At 40.6% G+C, this 10,657-nt stretch overlaps 1 protein-coding gene across 4 annotated transcripts in view; it reads right to left on the reverse strand.

The window, feature by feature from the left end:
- Positions 1-10,514, reverse strand: part of LOC144114382 (phosphatidylserine lipase ABHD16A) — a 63,392-nt gene extending 52,878 nt beyond the window's left edge. For 2 of the 4 annotated variants that reach the window (XM_077648075.1, XM_077648077.1), the window contains exons 1-2: positions 10,329-10,514; positions 4,399-4,467 (exon numbers count right to left, since the gene is read on the reverse strand). In XM_077648075.1, coding sequence (XP_077504201.1) covers positions 4,399-4,467; positions 10,329-10,409 — 150 coding nt within the window. In that variant the 5' untranslated portion in view covers positions 10,410-10,514. The remainder of the gene's footprint in view (positions 1-4,398; positions 4,468-10,328) is intronic. The other 2 variants (XM_077648076.1, XM_077648078.1) reach the window with 2 other exon arrangements.
- Positions 10,515-10,657: the final 143 nt, after the last annotated feature.

Genomic DNA, 10,657 nt, shown 5'->3' on the forward strand with positions numbered 1-10,657 from the left:
AGTTTTTGTCAAACAACCTCCATGTTGCGAGAAAAATTTTTCTGAAGTATCACGTTTGAAGTAGTTTTATATTAAACTTAAATGCATAGCACAGAAGCATTTGTGCTCTATCCAGATGACACAAGCTGTATCCAGATACAATGGGCGTTTAAGCATTCTTGTATAGTTGTCCCTACAACATATCAGTTTATGGTTTTCACACTGCACACCTGTTAGCTATGTCTAAGCTCTCAAAGATGCCAGTGGTTCCCTTTCTGCATGGTGCAAGACAAACCACCGTTCACAGAAAGTTCCTATTTCAGCATTCTGAAGGTATTGCAATGCTACTTTTGCACCTTTGTTAGGCATGAAATTACTTAGGTACCAAGCAAAAAGAAATTCAGTTCATTGAAAAATCTGCACAGTATTTTTCTGCAAGTTGCAAACATGCCCTTAAAGAAACCATACTGGATATATATGAATTTCATGCAAAAATGCATTCTTTGAGGCTGATGTGGATAGAGAAGGTAAAAAGTAAAACTAATGCTAATGCCAACCCCAAACGCAATAAACATGCACGCTGCATGGCAGCTAACCAGAACTTCATGCCGAATAAATAAAAAGAGCAAGAAGGTTAAGCTATCAAACATTAGCAGGCAACACAGTCGAACCACAGCATAGCAAGAAACGTATGTGTGTAAAACACATCAAAATGTAATTATGTGTCTTAGTGGTGCACTTGTAACCAAAGGTTATCTGGTACCACGTTGGAATGCATGTAAAAGAAATTAACAGAACTTAACAATTACTATCAATGAAGGAACAGGTTTTACTAAAGGAAATTTATCACGCTTCCATGAAATTAATAAGAATTACAGGCAGTTAAATATTACAAATTTCGAATATGCACCAAATATCACTACCACCTGGGCTACACCCTCTACTAAAAGGGGTCATTGTAAAGTTTGAAAACATGAAAAAAGAGAAACAAAAGATGCCTCTATACAATGGGCTGCCTGTCATTGTGCCTCGCAAGTTGACAACCACACCAAAAGAACCACACATATTTTACTAAGCACAGAGGCATGCCACAGCTTCAAAGTATGATAACCAGTTTCAATAAAACAATGTTCTATATCACCTTGACTTTCTCATGATGTAAATTTGACCCCCCTCTCACACAAAGCCCAAGCCTTGATGCCAGAGACCTGATTACAATGCATGCCTAACACTGGCTGCCATAGAAATCAAAGTTTATTACACAATAACACCATCATAATGTAGAGTGGGCAACAGTAGGAATTATAGACTAGCGCACTTCCTTGACGAGTCAGAGAAATGACATAACTGGATATACATCTTGCAGCTCCACAAGTTTTGAGCCGAGTATCATGGTGTCCAAATGTTACCCTCATTTTGAAAAATTGTGCTCAAACAAGAAAACTCACTTTGTTCACTAGTATACGCTGTCAACACTGACAACATGCAATTTTTCATTTCCCACGATTTCTCGCACAGCTGATTCTCTAAAGAAAATTTACGTACATATTTTGTGTTACTTCTCATGCACCCAAGTCACAAAAAGCAACAGAAACACGATCTGGCTCCATATTCACAACACCAAATTAAGCACTTATTATGAAACACCAAGACCTTTAACACACAGCAAAAAAAAAAATACCATTTGCAATTTTTTTTTCTTGAATACAAATAAAGCTGCCACGCAGGCTGGCAGGAAAAAAGGAAAACATGTACACCCGCCGTCAAAAGTAAATGGGAGACGATTATGCCGAAAAAATTTAATTTCTCTGAATGCAAAGCATAGCCGCCGAGATTTATTGCTGCAATTAGTAACTCACACTATCAAAATTTGGTTGAATATATTTATTCATTCATGCATAAAATGAGGATGAAGAAATTAAATTTTTTGGCTAATATTGCCTTCCATTTACTTTTGATGGCACCTCAAGAAACTGCAGCACCTTAAAGGGCCCCTGAAATGGTCTGCACCAAGGATAGGAAAAGCAAAAGACTGACTGATATGAATCACCCATCATTTTCCTGCAAAAACTTTTCATCTAGTTTATGTAGCGCCAGAGATATCGGAGGCTTAAAACAATCAATTTCTTTTCTCAACTCACTACACCGGATGGAGCCAGAAAAAAAAATTTAAGAATACAGGTTCAGACCCCCCCCCCCCCCCCCCCCCAAAATTGCACTCAACACCAGTGATTCGACGCATTTTTAATGAACTAAATTCCCCAACTAGGGACCTGGGGACAGCGGACCCTATTTAAGCAGCGATCTGGTATGTGATCAGCAGCTCCCGATTCACTCTTTCGAACTATGTAAAAATGTAAATAAACCCTTTCAGTCTCTTCTCCACCTCGAAGACCAGCTCGTCTCTTCGTCACCCGATCCGGAACCCGTGGACATCGACCTTGGCAAGAGACGGCCCAGGCGAACCAGGGGACCGCATCTTACACACTGTTGCTCAATATTACCTTGGTTTTCTTGATATTCAAATTACTATTGTAATTAGCCTACTGCACAAAAATCTAGAAGTTCAGTAGACCTACCAAATTTACTTTCACCAGAATTCTGGACTTATGCTCATGTTTGTTACAAGTGAAATGAAATAATTTTATCAGCAAACCAACTGCTTACAGTTATGCTGTCCTAGCTTGCACCTGAATTTTGTCCCCATGGTTGCATGGAAAATATAGCTTTATAAAAGCTGTACTGAGCTTCAATGACACTGCGACTGACATTAGTTCCTGTTAGCAAGATGTCAAGGCACAATTCACAAGATTTAAAAGAGTGCTTAGCCCCCTTTAAAGGGATCATAAAATCCAATATAAAGTGACTTCAGATCATTAGGTTACCCTTCAAGGATGTCAAATATGAAATTGGTTGAAAATTGTTTTTTTGAGGAAAGGAAATGGCACAGTAATTGTCTCGCATATGTCAGCGGACACCAGAACTGTGCCATAAGGGAATTGAATTTTATTTCTGAACATTAACACAAAGCAGTTTAAAACAACATCTAAGCTAGTTGGGATCCATTTATTATTTACATTATATACATTACACGTGATGAAGGCTCTTGCATTCAAATAAAAAGTTGAAATCTATTTAACCAACAAAGGTATAAACTAAACAAATATGTATATACATACAAATACGAAGTGTCTACACAATGCGGCAGACAAAGAAGAACAAATTGCAGACAAAGTACACTCTCATCACTGAGAGAAGAGGTGGGATTCAAAGAAGAGAGAAAAAGGTGCCGTAGTGGAGGTCTTCAGAATAATTTCGACCACCTGGGGATCTTGAATGTACACCGAAATCGCACAGCACGCGGGCACCTTTTGCGCTTCGCCTCCGTCAAAACGCGGCCACCGTGGTCGGGATCGAACCCAAGTACTCCAGTTCAGTCAAATATGCAATTTCACCAAAAATGGGGCTTTGTTAAGAGGAAATAGAATGACCAGCAAGTAACTGTAGCAACTCGCCATGCCTTTTTCTGTAGTATGGCTCTCAACAAGTGATTATGATTTTGTGATGAGCAACTGTGTTTGCTGTCTGAGAAATAGCACTTAGAGGATAACAAAACAACCTACACTTTAAATTTCCACCAGAATAACACGAGGCAAAGCACAAAGATCTTCGAAACACCGCAAAAACCACAGTCACAAAATCCCACATTATGCAGTTTCATGATCTACAGGAAGATGTCAGGATACTGACCGCTCTGGCACAAGATATGAATCGGTTCCTTCAATTTCAAGTTTCTCAGTTAAAAAGAAGGCTTTGTGTGCAGACAAAATTTAAAAATAATTGCAACAGGCTCATTATTATGCTGCACAAAAGAGAAATACTCAGGATTATGGTCCATAGTCTCCTTAAAATGTCAGTTTTATTTTAAGCCGAGCTGAAACAGCAGCGTAATTTTTTAACTACGTCCTGCACAGCCCATCAGAATAAACACTACAGGCAAACTCAATGTGGCAGCACTAGCTATCTGAGGTTAAATATCATTTGCATAAACACTACTAGCTGAGAGCACTAAAAGGCAAACTATTAAAGCAGTGAACACCACAGGTTGCACTCAACATTATCAACAATTTTTACCAGCTTGCAAGAAGCATGTAAGCCCGCAATAGCTGATTTATACTTCTCGTTACGACAAACACAATCAACTGCATGCAAGCAGGTAAACTGGACAAACTTTCTGGAGCACAAAAAAAGAGCATAGTAGCACAGTAGTCACAAAGAAGTAAAGACAAGCAAAATGCGAGACCAGGCAAGAAAAAAGGCCAACAAAACGTGCAGGACATGAAGAGACACTTCAAAACAAGGGAAGTAGAAAAGCACACCAAGCAACACTAGTAAGCGATGCAGGTGGCCAACACTTACGGCGAAACTTACGGATCGTATTAAGGTATCACTGTAACGTTCCATTCCAATAGGCTCATAGCTGCGACCCTGTTAAAAAGAAATATCCCGACACACCTGAATCACACAAAATAAAACAGCTGCAGATGGCACACTGATTGGCAAGTTGGTCAGTCATCATTTTCAGAGAAACACCAAGAGAAAAAGTCATGGACGAGAAAGGCAGCGGAACAAGCATATCTCGTTTTTTGTCTTGTCCTTGTCTTCTTCGCACACTTTTGTGAGTTTCATAAGACAAAACAAAAAATGAGAAAACTTTTTTCATTGCAATGAAGGTTTAATTTCAAGCAATGGAAACAATAAAACTGCAGGCAGGAAACAAAATTGTGCTGCCATATTGCTGCTACTAGCATTGCTTTGTACTTCAAAAACTTAATGCAGCAAGAATATTTTGAGTTTAATGGCCATGCTTACAAAAGTAAAAATAGAACCCCATCTACAGAATCACTATAACAAATTCAAACTATGTAATGAAAAAGCTTCTGTTGCCAAAAATAAAACATCTTAAATGGCTTTCTTGCCACTCACCAAAGGCTAGCACAGAAAGTAAAACGAAACGTGTTTGCTAAGTTGCCCACTTTCCTAGACATTGTTCAAGTTTTCTATTCTATGCCTGAATTAACTAAATACAAGGATCAGTAATAGAATTAGACTAGTACTGCTTAAAGGGGCTCTAATAAAGTTGTGGTATGGATTGGATGTTAAAGCATGCCACTTCACAAATATTGTCCAGCAAGAATTTTTTTTAATGCACTTTGTAGAAGCTGACTTATCTGTAGTCAAAATTTGAATTTCAGCGTCTTCGTGCCTTTCGCTCTCCTCTCAACACTTTTTGCATGCTGGAAGGTCGGTGCTCCTCCACCGGCCCCCACCTCCGGGGGCGAAGCTTCATGACCTGCCGGTGCTACGCAATTTCTTTATTGGCCGCGGCCAAGGTAGCTAGCTGCCCGACATCTGAAATAATCTAACCAATAGCAGCCTCTCAACCTGTATATGCAGGTGTGAGCGACGGAGGAGGCTGTGAGCATCAAAAAGTCGCTAGGAAGGGCTCGCCAACTTTAGTGCATGATTGTGGGTCCTCTGCTGTATGTAGAAGTGTATTACTCGGCTCAGGTTTTCATGACAACACAGTGCAGTGATTGAGCGAGTTGATGTACTCTCCTTGGAAGGTGTTTCAGAGCCCCTTTAATGGAGCCCTAAAAGATGCTAACCGCCCTTTCTTTTGCAGCTCCCATCATATTGGTATAGCTTTTGTAACTTCACTGAAACTGAATTACCAACAATGACCAATTCCCTTGCATGAGCGCAGATGATCAAGCCACAACATGGCAACGCTTTATCAGCCGTGTGTCAGCAGTGTTCCTCATTTTAAAAGAAAAATATAGTGCGAACAAAGACGAAGGACGAAGAAGAGGTGCACAACAACTGCAGCATGAGGTATTCTTCATGCTGCACTGGGCATGCCCCTGTACCTTCCACATAATGAGAAATAAAAAGCCTGAGACAAAAAAATTGACTCAAGGTCGCTTTAAATGGTTCACATTAAAATATCCTGGTCTGGTATTTATGTCCCCTGGCCAGAATAAGATGTCAGCAGTAGCAGGTGGACATGAAATGATGACATTACATTTAGTGTAAGCTGATGTCAGCTGGGCCACATATTAATCCATTGGATTACGCAGGTCATGTAAGAAGATTAATCAAAGTAAAGGATTCAAGAGACTTTCTGAGAAAACTGGTGTGGCAAACCAGTGTGCTCAATCTTTTATCCATTAAAGTAGGTTGTTCCCAGAAGTAACAAAAATATAACATTGATAAGCAGAGTAGACCCAGTGTGTCTAATACCCATGTTACACAGGCATTTAAAAAAACTAGAGGGGATACTTAAACTCCATCTTAAGTATATGACGTGATAGCATTAACGGGTTAATGACCACATATGCAAAATTGGCATTTTCTACTATACATTCATAGATCTCTGGGAGTCCTCATACCACTCCTGGTGCAGTGATGCAGCAGTTTCAACGACGCACCACTGCCCTGCGATAGCAGGTGCTCCCATCAGTGAGGCTTGCGAGACCCAGGTTGTTCTTCCCGAGCAAACTCTCGCGACCAATAATTAATTTAACTGCCACCTGCCATGGTAAGCAGTTTGCCCACAATCCGGTGATCAGGCTGTGATGATGACACAAAGTCAAGTGACCTGGGTGGCACCTGTCGCCCAGGTTGCTTCTCTGGGAATTTTTCAAGGATCTGTCACCCATGGCAAAAGACGGTGACACAGACGATGACACCAGCTTTTCTATGACACGGGACCCTTAACGCTACTGCGTAAATACTATCGAACCGAATGTAATTCAACTCAACTGCTGGCCTTGTGCTGCTACACAAAGCTTTTCAATAGCATACAGTTCAAAAGTCGTTTGAGTCCACGGACAACCACAAAACATTCGCAAGTGTCAGGTGACTTCGTAACACAAGCATGTGCCCTCCTGCACAGTGCCTTCCCGCCATCATTTGAAAAACTAAAATTTATGAGTAAATACAACCTACTAGTTAAGATATTTTACACACCTTACATGAACTAGTTTTTCTTTAATTTACTTTAGCCTATGTAGCTGCAAAACAAAAAGCTCAAATGGTCTCGGCTTCGGATTTTGCCTCCTCAGTTTCAGCGTCCAAATAGCAGCCCTCTTAAATAAAACTGAAGCAGTCATCGGCAGCTCCACTCCCACCATCATTGATAAGCGTAAAAGAGCAGATACCAAAAACATCAAACAAGCAAACTGATAAAAACAATACGGTATGATAGAAGTGCCACTGAAATAAAGCGAATTATGTCGAAGTTCCAAATGTCTAGGGAAATTGTCATGATGCACCATAAAAACTCCACAGAGTGCAAATGCTAATCAAAGCCTTGAATATCGTTAGACGAATGCTGCTTCAATGTGCCCATGTAGCACGGGTATTACCCTCAAAACCAACTGAGAAAAACATGAGTATGCAAAGGTGCAGGCTACATAACAAATAATTAGCAGTACTGCCATCAGGTCTTTCTTGGCATGGCCATGATGAAACCAACAGTAAAACACAGGCTCACGCAAGAAATGAGCTGCTTGCAGAGAGAGAAAAAAATATTCGTGTCACGAGTCTGACAGTAAAAGACTCCAAGTATTCTTTCAATTTCAAATAGTTCTTATAATACTAATATTTTATTCCCTTGCTACTGCTCTAATATGTTTTCTGCACTCTCCCACCACACTATTTGGCTCACTGCAACAGAAGGCTTGCATGTGTGTGTACATGCGTTTGCATGCGAGACAGTGTAATTTACAAGACAGTGGCCACGCTCCATTTCTGTCAAAGCTTCTCCATCTGCCCGACCTTCACACTCCAGAGCGTATCAAACTGCTGCTTTGAGACCTGATGTTCGATGACTTGGTCAACAACCCAAATATTTCCCCACTAACTACCTGAACACAGACAATCATAAACTGCGGGGTTCAACGTCTCTAAGTGACACATGGGCTATGAGGTATGCGGTAGTAAATGGCTCCAGATAAATTTAAACCACCTAAGACTCTTGAACGTGCACTAACACCACACAGCATACAGGGCGCCTTTTGCATTTCGGCTCCTTCAAAACGCGGCCACCGCAGCTGGTATTGAACCTGTGGTAGCCGAGCACCCTTACCACTGAGCCACCAATGAGGGTGAAAACAGGTGATTTTTTTTTTAGGTGGGGGGTGTTAACAAATGATGTTTAATTGGTATTCACATGCCTATATTTGTACAATTACAAAACACATGGCCTTGTTTTTATTAGGCACATTTATATCACAAAAAGAGCAAAATGATGATGCAGAGGCTATTTGTTTATGAGAGCTCAAACTGCACGAGGACAAGAACAGGAAACTCAACAAGCCAGGATGATAAAGGGATAATCTGTGCAAAAAGTTCTACAGCAGAGGCTTGAAGCTGTGCTGCATGCCAATGCTGCATGTCATATCAGCATAAGTGAATGCATCGAAACCTGAACAGGTGAAGCTATACGACACATGTTATGGTTTATTACCTGGGCCCCTCCATATTCGTGGAAAACCAGTTGTTTACAATTAACAAGTCTTGACATCACAGTTCCACCCATGGCTGAATGCAGTAACTTGAATAGGATGTGTTATTGTAGGTGTTTCAATGTAGATGAATAATAGACATGTTCAGATGGTATAAAATATAAAGGCCTGGATGCAAGTATGGACAAGCTATTTAAATACATTACTTCAAGCTGCACACGTACATGTGCTTGAACATGACGGGTATAATGATCATTAAACCACTGACACTGATGTATTCACACCTATGCTTATGTATTTTTGTATATTTTTTCAATATATCTTCTTGAGAATAATTAACATCCACAGCAACCACAGTGATCATTTATAACCATGCCTTAATGACTAATGTTTGCTTCTATCAATGCACCATCACCAATTGCTCGGTCACTATGTGCAAAATACAACAGTTGCATATGTCCCTTCATTCAAACACTTTTCTAACTAGATAAATGCTACAGCCTATAAAAGAGTAAGAAAATATAACCTGAAGGAAATGAGGATGCAGCTGTAATAAAGTTTATCCTAATTCATTTAATGAAGTTCATCCGAATAAAAATCTTGCTTCAACTTTTTTTTTTTTTGTTAACTGAGGCTTATGCTTAGTTTCCTAAGCTTCTTGACGGTTCAAGCCCAGGACCAAACGCTAAACTCTGAAACGCAAACACTTCGCACAAAAAGTGAAAACGATGTCACATATACTCCCATCAGTTGCTCTTAAACAATAGGTTAGTGCTCGCAGATGCACATATTTCATTTTGTTAGTGCAAAAACCGAACAGTCAGAAACGCAACTTCCGAGCGGGCATCCAGCCGAACATTTTAACTCGGGGAACGCTAACAACACACAGGCCACTCATGATTGGGCAGATAAACTGAAAAGGCCGGGCCAAAGATTTCGCTGTGATATAACTACCAGTTGATACGTATACTTTGATGAGCGATCTACAAGATTAAGGTGCGTCGGCCAACTCGGTTCTCATAAAGGCAAGCCTGCGTCCTTACACGCATAGATACAGCGCATGAGAAACTTCATGTGCATGACCCTGAGTGAACCCCAACCGAGAAACTAGTTTCTTGGGAGCGCTTTTCTTATTCGTAAGATAAGGAAAACGGAGGGTCGTAATAATACCGAGACATTCTGTACTAAAAGCTGCAATTAAGTTTTTCCTCAACATGGTGACAGGAAAAGAAACCACGACGCTCGAAAATCCTCAACTGCAATGACTCACAAGCAACGCCGCGCTTTTATAATCGCGTATCTAGCGCGACTGAGTTCAGGGCTATCGCACAGTCCCTTTAGTTCCTTTTTGGCATGCATTAAGATTCCCAATCATCGCAACCCACCAATTTTATACTGATGGATGCAACGCGAACAGCGTCCCAGACTCTTGCGAAGGCAGCCTAGCTCACTACACTGCCTCCAGCTTTGTGACTTCTATAAAATCAAAACCCCTATTTATAACTGCATAGGAAGCTTCCAACTGAGTCAATTTTATGTACTGAATGAACGCAAAAAAGCGAAATCCTTAAAGCACAAGCACAGCGTCCGAGACGCGCTAGATACCCGTACTGCTAGGCGCACAATATAGCCAAACTCACTTCGCAGTCTAAATTTCTGAGTTCTACAAAGGCGAGGTCCGCACATAAAACTAGATATTTCGATTAGTTTAGTACCGCATGGACGCACCACAGAAATTGCTTAAAACGACAAACGCGGCGTCCGAGACGCGCTCGATCTCTGCGCTACCAAGGCACTTCAGAATTTCGTCCAACTCACTTCACGGTCAGCAGTCTTGTGAATCCTATAAAGGCGAGGCCCGTATATATACTTGAATATGAAGCTTCCAGCCATTTTCATAACTCACTAGCATTTAACTCAAGTCTCGACAGCTACGCACCCAGCAAAGGTGCACCTCGCGTCCGCACGCCCGCACCAACTGATCCCTGCCAATCCCTGCTTCCCTTCGTGGTAAACAGAAAATGAGAAACCGAATATCTTGATTACGTTTTTTAATATGGTTTCTTTTTACAACAAAAACTTAAAACCTAATAAATACTAATAAATTTTTTTTATACGGGGATAATTTTTTAGATAATTTCTTAAAT

Source organism: Amblyomma americanum, chromosome 1 (assembly GCF_052857255.1).
Source record: "Amblyomma americanum isolate KBUSLIRL-KWMA chromosome 1, ASM5285725v1, whole genome shotgun sequence".
Taxonomy (NCBI): domain Eukaryota; kingdom Metazoa; phylum Arthropoda; class Arachnida; order Ixodida; family Ixodidae; genus Amblyomma; species Amblyomma americanum.